General features: G+C 30.2%; 1 protein-coding gene across 3 annotated transcripts; it reads left to right on the top strand.

The window, feature by feature from the left end:
• Positions 1–6,128: 6,128 nt before the first annotated feature.
• LOC103485979 (casein kinase 1-like protein HD16) lies at positions 6,129–13,515 on the top strand. 3 transcript variants are annotated; one of them, XM_051088274.1, is made up of 18 exons: positions 6,129–6,451; positions 6,735–6,823; positions 7,156–7,595; positions 7,854–7,979; positions 8,067–8,140; positions 8,240–8,309; positions 8,392–8,447; positions 8,542–8,613; positions 8,906–9,000; positions 9,132–9,198; positions 9,278–9,407; positions 9,766–9,984; positions 10,138–10,268; positions 11,124–11,298; positions 11,396–11,486; positions 11,920–12,077; positions 12,214–12,402; positions 12,913–13,515. In XM_051088274.1, the coding sequence occupies exons 3-18, from the start codon at positions 7,182–7,184 to the stop codon at positions 12,970–12,972; spliced, it is 2,127 nt and encodes a 708-aa protein (XP_050944231.1). In that variant the 5' UTR covers positions 6,129–6,451; positions 6,735–6,823; positions 7,156–7,181; the 3' UTR covers positions 12,973–13,515. The 3 variants fall into 3 exon arrangements, with proteins under 3 accessions (XP_050944231.1, XP_008441979.1, XP_008441978.1); XM_008443756.3 differs by having other exon boundaries at positions 6,130–6,451; positions 7,159–7,595; XM_008443757.3 differs by lacking the exon at positions 6,735–6,823 and having other exon boundaries at positions 7,159–7,595.

The raw sequence follows: 13,515 nt of genomic DNA, 5'->3' as shown, positions 1-13,515 counted from the left end.
GTCTCAATTTCATTTTAACGCGCAAAAACAATATGTAGTTTTAATTCATTTTCTTTCTGGGTTTTGTTTTTTTTTTTTTTTATATAGAATTTTCAATTAACAAATTTAAAACTGAAAGATAAATATAAAAGAAAAAAATAAGAAGAAAGAGAGAGGAAGATGAAGAGGAAGAAGAACGCAAAAGGAAAACTCTGTTTTCATCCGTCGCCGGGTGGTTCCTTGCTCACAAGATCGGAACACTACCAACTTTAAATTCCTTACAATGCCTCACAAAATCAACACGTTCAACAAAAATTAAAACCATGACTTGGGGAGTTCGGCGTTAGAGGAAAAGAGAGAAGGATGAAATCTTTTGATGAGGAGGAGAGAGAGGGATTACAGGGAGTGTTTAGGGGAGTGTAGGATGTTGAATAAACCTAATACCCAATTAACATAATCGGTGAGCCAGACATGGCGTGGACTATAATAATTTTTCTTTTAAATGCACGAGGGAGAGAAAATGTCGATATACACTAATTTTATTTCTTTAAAGAAAACCATGACTTGAATTTAGAGACAAATTTTAAGATTTATTGAGATATTTTTAGTTACAATTGAAGATATAATAATCAAACCCAAAGTACTAGTAACTATAAAACAATTTAGAAAAATTCTTGAAATCTATCCGTCGATAGAAATCTATAAACAAAACGACCCATAATTAATATATTTTGTTACATATATTTAAAATTCTTTAAAAAGATTGTTATACCTTTATTTATTATACCTAACAATGCTATCTAATATAATCACCCAATTTTGTTATTATAAAATAATATTTATACATAGAGAGAGATGGGGAGAACCTATTTGTGAAAAACACTTCTGCAAGTTTTTTAAAAAGAAAAAAAAAATCCAAAGACTCTTTCATTGTAGTGAATAGCTATCATATTATAAATGATTTAAAATTCCTGCAGGAACAAACTTATATTACCTATCCTATCGACTCTATTCCCCACTTTTCTTTTCTCTTACGAACAACTATCGACTCTAATCGTTATAGTTAGTTTGACGTAAAACTTATACTATTAACTTCAAGGTCAAATCATCGACTCTCTCACATCACAAATTGTCATAATAAAAACTCTAATTACTCATTTCAAATGTTGATGATTCAATGGATCCCCTAAACTCGAGCCTAAAAAATTAATTATGAATAAACTAGTCGTGCACACTCCATATTCAAAATAAAATCATAAAAACACTGAAATATTTAAGTTCAAAAGGCACGAATTCAACGATGACTCTCCCGATCTCTTCCTTTAATGTAATTCAATAGATGAGGGTGAGAGATGGAAGCATCAAACTTTAAAAAGTGAACTATAGTGGTAATAAGCTATAGATGTTTTGAAAGATAGAAACCTAACTAATTAATTAAGCACATTAATATGTAAAAGAAAGAAAATCTGTATAAAATATAGATTTATTATTCTGGAAAAGAGAGGTTAGGTAGCTATGTTTAAATTTCATTTTTCAACAATGCAAATTAATGACTCCCTTGTGAATAATGTATTATAGAATTATGAGTCTACCTGTCTATTTTGACATTTCATTCAATAACATTTCTTTTTCTTTTTCTTTTTCTTTTTTAATTTTAATTTTAATTTTAATTAAAATTGTAAGTTTGTAAAATTATAAAACAAAAATTTACTATTTATACCTTATTAAAATATACAATAATAATGGAAAAATTAGATGTATTGAGTCTCATTACAACATAATGTATTATTTGAGAAGTTTAAGTGCTAACACTAGTTGCTAATTTTTAATGTATGTTCCTAAACTTTTGTCAAATTTCAATTTCCATCCTTAAACATTTGTTTGTTTGTTTATTCCAATGTATCAATTTAAACCAAAACTTTGATGTTTAAATTGATATATTTATAAAAGTTTAGGATTTAAATTGATACCATAATCAATTTTAGGTTTAATTTGATAATATCTCAAACTTAGAAATTAAATTGATATAATTATTAATTTAAGGATTAAGTTGATATAACCTTGAAAGTTCAAAACGTATAGATTAATATTTACTTCCGAATTCTTTAAGTTATTTATGTCTATTTGAAATGAATAAATTTGAATAATTATTTTTAATTAGAGAATAAGAAAGATTTGAAAGAAATGGTATTTAATTTAGGTTTGATAGATAGAGTTTTAATTAGAAAAAATAAATAGAATGATTAAATGAGTAATTAAATTATAAATGTAAAAAAATGCATGGAAATTCTTAAAATAGATTTAAGAAACCAGTTAACATTTCAAACTATTATATTTATATTGTTGTTGGAATAACAAACAACAAAATTGATTGGAATCGGTTAGTGATTTAACATCTTCCCAAAGCAAAGAGCCTTAAACAACACAATTTTCTCTACCATTTCTCCTTCATCTTCATCTATTTCCTTTCTATTCTATTCTTTATTAATTGTTTTTTAAAATAAACATTCACTTAAAACTTAATTGGGGTTTCAATTTTTCATTTTTTGGAGATGTTGAAGCCTCTTTATTTAAAATATGATTCAGATTGATATTGATTGCATAAACTTTTTTATTTTGTACTTGAATTTTCAAAATATTTTATAAATATCATTTTTATATCATTGAAATTTCATTTTGAATGATTGATTAAGAAAATAAAAGTAAAATTTTATTTTAATAATAGTTAACTTCCAAAACTACTTTCCAATAACATTGAGTCTTAAAAAACCAATAATTTTGGTATTTAGTTGTTTTGTCATTAATATTCACCCAAAATTTCAATACTCAGTTCATCTAAGAGTTTGAGATTTTAGGTTTGAGCTCACACATCTCATGTATGTGATGTTATGCTTTTAAAAAATCTCATTAATATATTTATGAGGAATCATTTAACTAATTTTGTTTAATTGGATGTATGAATGAAAAACCACAAAAATATCTCAAAATTGTATCGATGGTTGTAAGATACATTTATTTTAATCAAAATCAAACAAAAATTACATCATCTTCGTTAAAGAATATTTCATCGTCTTAACTTATTATTATAGGGTCAAGTGCCAACACTTGATAGTGGTAGATGTAGAAATTTTGTCGATAAAGCTTTATAATTGAGTAAAAATAATTTGAAAAAAAAAAAGTTTAAAGTTAAAATTTAATTAGTATTAGACCGACTAATAATATTGATATGAAACGAACTACAAAAATTTAAAAAGAGATATGAAGGTAAAATCATATATCGTAAAATTATTTATTTTAATATATTTTTTTATCTATACATATATAAGCTTTTTCACAACTTAATTGTCTCCTCTAATCTCATAAAATTACTTTTTTTTTTTTTTAATGAAAATCTTCAAATCTTAAAGATATTATATTAGAAGAAAAGGTAAGGAATTCTTTTATACTTTTTTTTTCCTTTAACTTTTGTATTCTTCGTTGATTTTCTTTTTTTTTCTTTTTAATTCTTCATTTCATTTTTAATTTTTGTGTTCATAAAAAATATCGTATTTTAAGATGAGTAAAAAAATATTTTTTAATTTGGTTCAACTTTGCTTTTATTTTTATTCTTTTTTTAATGTGGTGGAGACAAACACGTTTTTTTAACCGATTTAGAAAAAAATATTGTTTATATAGTACAAAATTGGATAGATATTTTTTGTTTTAAAAATGGGTTTTTTTAAAAATAATAGAAAAATACAAACTATTTACAATTTATTTTGGGATGAAGTGTAAATAGTATATTCACTTTGCTATTTTTATTTTTTTACATTTAAATCATTAAATAAAAAACAAAATATTTGTGAAAAATGTCTCTCTAAATATATTCAGAATGGAAAAGTATTTTTTATTTAAAAAAAAAAAAAATCATATTTTATTCATATAGGATCTCACATCAAACTTATCAAATAAAAAAAATTCTATCAAATCGGTTGAATCTAATATGTTTTATAAATAATTTTAATTTTAAGGATTAAATGAAAAATAGTTAAATGAAAGATTTTGACCCAATCTTTGTTGAATGATATTTTTGTAAAACAGAAACATATATATATTTGATCTGCATTGAAAAATCTATCCATATATGTTTCAACAAATTGGTAGATCTTTTTTAAAAATCCATCTACATTTTTTTCCCTATTTGTTTTATCAGTATTCAAACAACAACAAAATCTATCTAAATTCACATTACAAAAAACAAACATAAAAGTGTATATATATATATATATATATGTATATAAGATTCACTTCAAAAAAGAAAAAAAAAAAAATCACATTCTACTACATTTTCTAGAATCAAGCAAAAAAGAAATATTGTTAATAAATAAATAAAATTTTATCCTTAATTATTTGTACAAAATATATGTGTATATGTGTATGTATTGTATATAAATATGTGTTCATGAACCTTTAAAAGTGTTTGTTTTGGTTCCCAAATTTTTGAAGAAAATTACTTTTTAGTTTTTAGAATTAGAATTCAATTAACTATTTGATGTAACTTTTTATATTTCGATGATTAAGCTCTAGACTCATCGTATTAATTAAATTAATCAATAACAAAAAGTTGTTTAATTTATTCTATAAATCTTTTATGCCAACATAAAAATATAGTTAACGACACAAACTCGAGGCACTGGAAAATTTATATTGAATTGCATTCAAGAGAAAGAAAGTGAGATTGAACAACAATGCGCTAAAATGGCAGTGACTTTTTTAGTTTTATATAAAAAAAGTTATTTTACTATCTAACCTTTAACTAAAAATCAAAATCCTGGATTACTAAAAGGTGATATTTGATATCTATTTTTCCAAATATAGAAGAATATCAAATCGTTTGTTAGAATCATAACCACATTTATCAAAATATGTTTATTTTTTAAGTTTAAGGACTAAAACATACCTTTTGAAATTTAGGGACTAAAGTATGATTTAAATCTATATATTAAATTTTTAACAATTGTCGACACACTATGCTTTTTCTTATAAAGTAATGATGGTTATCAAGTATAAGACTTTTATTTCCATTTATGACATATTTAAAGTGAGATTACTTCATGCACTAAACTAGTATTGTATAAAGATTGAGTAGGCCAATCCACTAGACTATCACGACCATCGTCTAGTGGTAAAAAAGGAGACATAATCTCAATAACTAATTAAGAGGTAAAAAATGAGATTAGTCGTTGTGCTCCTAAGCTAGCTTGAACACAATTAAGAGAAGCCTTGGATCCATACTAAATCCATTACTGCCATGAATATGATTTGCATCAGTGTATTAGCATATTTTTCTAGTGCAATAACTACAAGGATGAGATATTGAGCATTTAACTTGGAGTAAGATTATGCCGATTATCATTAAACTAAATTTACTTTAGCATGTATCAATGCATTTACTTAAAATTACTTTATGCTATTTTTGAAAATATAATTAGAGTTGACACAATAAATTAAAAATAACTCAAACAATTAAAAATTAAACATTATATCGTGGACCAAAAGATTAGAGGTTTGAATTTTTTGACATTGAAAAAAAAAAGTGAGAAATTAAAAAGAATCTTACTAAAAGTTAGAAATTTGGAGATACGAATTGAATTGAGATATAAAACTTTTGAAATACAAACAAAATAGGAAAAAAAAAGAGATTAAATATGAAGTCTTTATATTTGAGGACAAGAATAGAAAGTGAGTAAAATTGATACATTAAATGAGAACTAAAGAACTAAAACTTACATTAAGAAGGAATAACCAAAATAGAAAGTTGTGGTAAAAAAAAAATAGTTGAAGGACCAAAAATCCAAATTTCAAAAAGTATAAGGACCAAAGTGAAAATAAACAAAAGTTCAAGGACTGAAACTTTATTTTAGACTTTTAAAAATGAAGAAAAAAAATTACAATATTGGAAAGATAGACATATTTGAAGTGGAAAACATGAATGTAGCATCATCATCATCATCATTCACAATCTCAATTTTATTTTTTTTCATTTCTAGAATTTCCTTTTCCTTCTTAAATTTTACCTTTTCGACAAATTAGAAAAAGAAAAAATTCAATTTATTTAAAAAAAAAAAAAAGAAGAAAAAACTAAATCTTGAAAATCTCAATCTCCACTTGATAATAATATTAAAAGAACAAAAAAACCAAAGTTTAGGGCAAGCAAAGATAAATTTCTTACAGCGTTTTCCATGTCCAGAGCTTATCTTTGATTCCAACCCCATAACTCTAAAATACACAGGAACAATCAAAAAAGCAAGTTTTGTGTTTCTGCCTGACTCTTTCCTCTCAGTCACCCAACATCAAAGACTCCATCATCCTTTTTTTTTTTTTTTTTTTTTTTTTTTTTGTCTTTTTTTCCCTTTTTTTTGGGGGTAAATCTTCGTTCAGATCCAATTTTGTTCATCTCCGATCATCAGTCTCTCTGTTACCGGATCTATTTGTAAGTTTTTTCTATGATTTTCTTGGTTTTTTAAAGCCCCTTTTGTTCATTTTTGTTACTTTCATCGTAATCGGATCATTACTGCTTTTGGGTTTGTGTGTTTATCTGTGAATGATCGGTTTCTTTTTATTATTTTTAGTTTGTTTGCGATGATTTTTTTTTTTCTTTTTGTGTTGGGTTCTTCTACTTTCATGTATGATCGCTTGATGAAACTTATTTTCTTTGTAATTTCTACTCTTGCTTGGATGTTTAGTCTGATTTCTATTGTTGTTTTTCTTGTCAGACTTTGTTTATGATTTATCAACTTATGAAGGGTCAAGAAAGCGTAAGGACCTTTAACATTTTGCAACGGAATCAAGCAATATTTTTTAGGTACATTTTGCTACTACTCTTTGGTATTTAAATGAACAGAACTTTTCAACTGTATTTACTCTTTAATGTATCTTCCCCCATTTTTTTGGTAGTTTTCTTTTTTACTATGTGGTTTTTGTTCCTTTGCTTGATATTTGGATACTTGTAATCGTCAAAAGAAGAGAGTATCTTTCTCTTTGTTTTTGTTTTATATCATTGGTCTCAAAATATAAGGGGATGGTGTGCAACATGTTTGTTTTTATGCCCAGCCCAGTAAGGGCTCTATCTTTGTTTTCCAATATTATTGGATTTGAAATTTTTTGGATATCATCTAATTTTTCGGGTGCATAAAGCAGGATGTGATGTGTATGGGTTGACAATGCCTGAGTTGCGAAGTGGAGCCAGGAGATCTAGACGGCTTGATGATCTTCAGCCTTGTACACAACCACTCGATCAAGGAGAAAATTTGGCAGTGCCTGCCCCTAATAGAACCAGAAGAAGGGTTGCTGGTGGAAGAGGAAGAGGTGGTAATGCCCAAGCTGTAGCGAAAGGTCCCTCAGTGGCGATTCCTGCAAGACCAACAGCTGCCCGGCGAGGACGTGGAATCAGATTGATAGACTTAGATCCCGAACCTTGTGAGGTTCTTCCTGAAGCTGGTGCCATTGGGGCTGCAGAGCCTGTTTTCAATCGAGTTGAGGCCGTTGCAAATAAAGATATGGCCATAGAGGGTGGAAGTGCCGATAAAGTAATGGGAGTTGAAGAGGAAGCAGGCACAGCCCCTGTTCCTGACAGGGTATCTCTTGTCTTCTTATGACCTTATACTTTTGTTGTTGTATATCATTTTTAGAATAGTTACATCGATGTGGAGGCTTCACTATCAGTTACATTAACAAAATTCGTTTTATTCTATCATCATTTTCTTGAAAAAAAAATTCTCCGAAGTCCAAGGATTCAATCACAGCATACTTGTCTTCTCCCTTCAAATAAAGCAAAATCCCAATATGGTTGGGCTGTAGAAGTATTCGGCTGATGTGTTTCTTTTGATCTGTAGGTCCAAGTGGGCAATTCTCCTGTATATAAGGTTGAAAAAAAACTTGGCAAGGGTGGCTTTGGCCAAGTTTTTGTTGGTAGAAGAGTCAGTGGTGGAACTGATCAGACAGGTCCTGATGCAATTGAGGTATCACTCACTACATTAATCTTCATTGTTATTATTCGATGAATAGATCGTGTAGGAACATGTTTCCTGATTAGAATGAACTTACAGGTTGCTCTGAAGTTTGAGCATCACAACAGTAAAGGTTGCAGTTATGGACCTCCATATGAATGGCAAGTGTATAGGTAAGAGTCATTGGATAACCTTTTTTAAGTTTTAGAATTAAGGTAACGATGTTTGAGTTGCTGAACTGCCATGGCTTCCTCTTGTTTTTCCCTGTTAAGTGCTTTAAATGGATGCTATGGAATTCCTTGGGTTCATTTCAAAGGTCGCCAGGGTGATTTCTACATTCTGGTGAGGCTTGAACTAGACTGCTCCTTATTAGCTTGCCTTTCAAATTTGTATATATAACTGACCTTTCTTAACTGGATACCAGGTCATGGACATGCTTGGACCAAGCCTATGGGATGTCTGGAACACTCTTGGCCAATCGTAAGATAAATGACATTTCTGTCTTGAATATTACTTTGTGGGCATGCAGATTTGACGTATTGTTCGACGTTCTTTTTTTTGGCATCTTTAACAGGATGTCACCACATATGGTAGCTTGCATTGCGGTAGAGGCAATATCAATTCTTGAGAAGCTTCACATGAAGGGGTGGGTTCCCTTAATTCCATTCGTTTACTTCAACATTTTCTGTGATACATAAAGCTATTTTTTTATAAAAGAACAATATATTCTGTTAAGAAACAATTGGAAGAAAAGAAAATCCAAAGGATTACAGAAAAATGTTTCACACTTCGATATAGTCATGCAGTAAGTTATAGAACTCTCTGGGCATTGAGCTCCAAGGGAAGCCACAAATACAATTTATGCTCAATTAAGCCTCAATTATTCATTCTCTCGCTTAAATTTCTAATTATTTATGTCTGTTTTCTTGTAAATAAAGGTTTGTGCATGGAGATGTGAAGCCAGAGAACTTTCTACTTGGTCAAGCGGGGACGGCAGATGAGAAAAAACTGTATCTTATTGATCTTGGTCTAGGTATACTCTCATTAATGCCATAGCATCAACTTATTTTCACAGTATAAATCTCTTGTTCTTGGCCCAAAGTCCACCACTTTATAATGGCTTTCTGTATTTTGTTGCTTGTTTTACGATCATATTTGGTTCAGCTTCTAAATGGAAAGATATAGCTAGTGGTCAACATGTTGAATATGATCAAAGGCCTGACATATTCAGGTTTGTGGGACTTCTCACGTTTGTATATATTTCCTTAAAGTATTTATATGTTTTAATATTATATATCTTTTTTCACCAGGGGGACAATAAGGTATGCAAGCGTACATGCACATTTAGGTAGAACTGGAAGTCGGAGAGATGATCTCGAATCATTGGCTTACACGTTAATATTCCTTATAAAAGGAAGATTACCTTGGCAAGGATATCAGGTCGATCAGCTTTTTTATTGCACTAGTAAAATATAGTAACACTTTAATTTCAGGTGTTTTAATCTAAGTTTAAAGATCAAAATAGTTTGTTTAACAAATTTTGGAACAATGGTTCTTTTTTTTCTTTTTTTCTTGTTTATTTATTTATTTTTATGTAAAATATCGAGCAGATAAATAGGCAAATCACATTTTTTAAGTTTCCAAATTAAAGAACATACATACTTGATAATTATCTAAAAATGTTTCATCCTCATCCTACCTTGAAATGTAGTTATTTCCTTTTATGAAATTTTATTAAACTTATCTCCCTCCCTCCCTCTCTAACAAATCGCTCCTCTTTATGGACTAATAAATGCAGGGTGATAACAAGAGTTTTTTAGTATGTAAGAAAAAAATGGCCACTTCTCCAGAGTTGATGTGCTGCTTTTGTCCAGCACCATTCAAGCAGTTTCTTGAAGCTGTAATAAATATGAAATTCGATGAGGAGCCAAATTATTCAAAACTAATATCCTTTTTTGAAGGCTTGATTGATCCATGCATACCACTGAGGCCAATTCGAATTGATGGGGCATTGAAGGTGACCTATCTTCTATTTTCTTCCTGCCTGAAATTCCTTTTTCTATCTTCTTCCAACTTGAACATTAATGTTTTAGTTTGCTCTACTTAAGTTGGGATTTTATTTTTTGTGAAATGCCTTCCTCATTTTATATGGTTTTCTTGCTATAAATAGGTTGGGCAAAAGCGTGGTAGACTGCTCATAAATTTGGAAGAAGATGAGCAACCTAAGAAGAAAGTGAGGTTAGGTAGTCCTGCTACTCAATGGATATCGGTTTATAATGCACGTCGGCCCATGAAGCAAAGGTGCGTATCATGTCCTTATTTGCTGATTATTTTCAATGTTCCGTGCTGTGCTGTTTTATTATTACATAATAATCACACCTTTGTATCTGCTGCTTTTTAATGAATTTACCTCAGTGGTATAGTGGTTTGACTTTTGATTACCGAAGCTGTGCATTGAGCCAGTTAGCTTGTATGATCGTGTCAACTTTCATGAATGTTAAAAGTAGAAAGATGGGCATCATTTGGAAAACACATTAGAAATATTCTCTTGATAATGAGATATGAAATAATTGAAGTTAATATCCAGAGAGTGGATTGTTTCGGTAGTTTGGCATTTTCTTTGGTTCGTAACTAGGAACGATGTTGTATTTGAAAGAATGAAATTGATGAAATGAAACTTCCCTTCGAAAATAGCAACACATAATCCATTCTTCATTCATGATCATGATCATGATCATCAAGTTTGGCAGTGACATAAAAAGGAGAACGAAGATTTTTTTGTTATAATGTTATTTCTTTTGTTCTTAATATCATTTCAATGCTAAAGAAGACAATTCTCTTTTGCATTCTATGTCTTAATCTTTGCTTCCAATTGAAAGGAAAATGATATAACACCAAATATTAGTAATATGAGAAGAAGAATGCACTGATTCAACAATTCTTGATTATGAATGAAATTAATAAACTACAATTCATATTTATTATTCTTTGCTCATGAATAAATTTATACAAATTATAATAATAACCTACTTCTATCTTTTGAATGTTCCAAATGATACTGAATCATCAATGGTGTGTTTTTTTTCTGAAGAGAACAGTCTAAAGATAAAATGTGTTTATTCGTTATGCTTACAAAGGAAGTTACTGGATGTGTAGGTACCACTACAATGTTGCAGACTCAAGGTTGCGCCAACATATAGAAAAGGGTAACGAAGATGGATTGCTTATAAGCTGTGTGGCCTCAGCATCAAATCTCTGGGCCCTAATCATGGATGCTGGAACAGGGTTCTCTTCCCAGGTTTACGAGTTGTCATCTGTGTTCCTTCACAAGGTTACATTACATCTCAGAGCTTTATTTTCTGATAACTGGTGTGTTTCCATATAATTTTGTCGTGTTAATCATCTTGACTAAATTGGATTCTTATCAGGATTGGATTATGGAGCAATGGGAAAAGAATTTTTATATTAGTTCGATTGCTGGAGCAGCTAATGGAAGTTCCCTGGTTGTTATGTCAAAAGGTCAGTGGCTTGGTACTCAAGTTTTAGCATTTCAATTCAGATATAATTACGTGTAAACTCTAGTTGGCATGAAGAGAACTACTATACATTTTTTATGATACTATACACTTAACTGGGTGATTCAACTGATTCTGTTGTTATAAATTTATTGAGAAGTCCTTTTTCTCTCCAGTGAAAAACTTTCCCTCTTTTTAGCAGCAATGCTCTTTTCGTCTCAATGGGTTCTCAAAATTATTTTCCAGGTCATCATTCTACAGACTTCTCATGTTTGTCTCCAAGTGCTGCTAATCTTAGAAGATTATTTAGCAGCTGATTATTCACGATATGAACTCCAAAATTTATCTTACTGCTTGATTCTTGATTGTTTATTTACGATCCAATAATATGCTTTTACGATCTTGTGTTCTTATTTAGTTTCGGGATTATCTTGTAGGAACACCTTATACTCAGCAATCTTATAAAGTTAGTGAATCTTTCCCTTTCAAGTGGATAAACAAGAAATGGAAAGAAGGATTCCATGTCACTTCAATGACCACTGCCGGAAGTCGTTGGGGCGTGGTTATGTCTAGAAATGCTGGCTTTTCTGATCAGGTATTATTTCCTCCTAATTTATGACTTGTTGGTTTATTCAAACTTTTGCTGTTTTTTCTTTTTTTATACAGCTATTTGCTATGTCTTCTGAAAACTATTTCTTGGGTTCTTGTCCTGTATGGAACGATCATTCAAGGTTGTGGAGCTTGATTTTTTGTACCCAAGTGAAGGTATTCACCGCAGATGGGAAAGTGGTTATAGGATAACATGCATGGCAGCAACTGCAGATCAGGCTGCCTTCATATTAAGCATACCGAAACGAAAATTGATGGATGAAACTCAGGAAACTCTGCGAACGTCTGCATTTCCCAGCACACACGTGAAGGTAGAACACACCTTCGTAATGAAATTTATCCAACTCTTAGGTGCATCTCATGCTGCATTTATCTTTGTACATTCTAGTCTCCACCTATCTTTGTTCATCCCGTTATATTGTCCAATCATAATATATCACGTGATAATTTATTATCATTTTTTAAAAATACTTTTAATTGTTTTTTGCGGGGGATGAAATTGAGATGCATAAAGATGGGCGTATGTTCATCTTGGATGCACCAAAAAATTGCTCAATTAGAAAATTGGCTTTCTACGGTATCTTGAGTTTCTTGCATTGAAATTTGATTGATCATATGAAAATGGAAAATCCTTGCTGAAAATGAAATGCACATGCATAACATCGATAGAAATCTGAACACGAAATCGATTATATCTCATTAAAACTTGATTTATTCAAACAACTTTTGTGGTACTGCTGAACACCATGTTTTCATTTTTAGCAAAAGTTTACGAGTTAGTGTAGTAATGGTTGGTTTCTACAACATATGTTGTTTTGCAGGAGAAATGGTCGAAGAATCTCTACATCGCGTCGATATGTTATGGGCGGACGGTTTGCTAATTTATGATTCATGAACAGTGTAATTTGTATGTATATTCTGGCAATGCCCCGGCAGAAGGAGGGGGCAAAAAGTGAAAACAGAACAAACCTTTTTTTTTTTTCAGAAATGTGGAAGCTGAGAGAGAGTTGAGTTGATTCAAGATGTGGGATTTGAGAGAGAGAGGAGGAGCATGAGGGAAAATGGTGGAGAAGGGAATATGAATTATATTTTAGTTCTCTTCTCATGGGTTTGAAAATTCAATGTCTCCATTCCATTAGTTGAAAAACTTGTAATGGTGGTGGAAAGCAATGGAAGAAAGGATGGATTGTGATGGAAAGGCAAGAGAGACAAAAGAATGTTTGTGGAGAGGTATTTCTAGCATTTATGGCCAAAATTATGGTCATAATGCCACACCTCCACAATAGGATTCTAAATTGAAAAAAGTGAAAAAAAGAAAAGGAGACAAGTTTTGTACAACTTGATTGCAACCTCTCTAGTCTTTTACCATGTAAAGTCTTCAAAACTAACATTCAAAAAATTGAGCTTCTCATTCTTCTATCCAA

Source organism: Cucumis melo, chromosome 8, assembly GCF_025177605.1.
Source record: "Cucumis melo cultivar AY chromosome 8, USDA_Cmelo_AY_1.0, whole genome shotgun sequence".
NCBI lineage: Eukaryota > Viridiplantae > Streptophyta > Magnoliopsida > Cucurbitales > Cucurbitaceae > Cucumis > Cucumis melo.
This window is presented reverse-complemented; position numbering and strand designations above follow the sequence as displayed.

Coding starts and splice junctions, on each gene's coding strand:
- LOC103485979 (XM_008443757.3), top strand. CDS start 7,182: ATGCCTGAGTTGCGAAGTGGAGCCAGGAGATCTAGACGGCTTGATGAT. Junction 8,310..8,391: donor AGGGTGATTTCTACATTCTG/GTGAGGCTTGAA, acceptor ACTGGATACCAG/GTCATGGACATGCTTGGACC. Junction 8,448..8,541: donor TGGAACACTCTTGGCCAATC/GTAAGATAAATG, acceptor CATCTTTAACAG/GATGTCACCACATATGGTAG.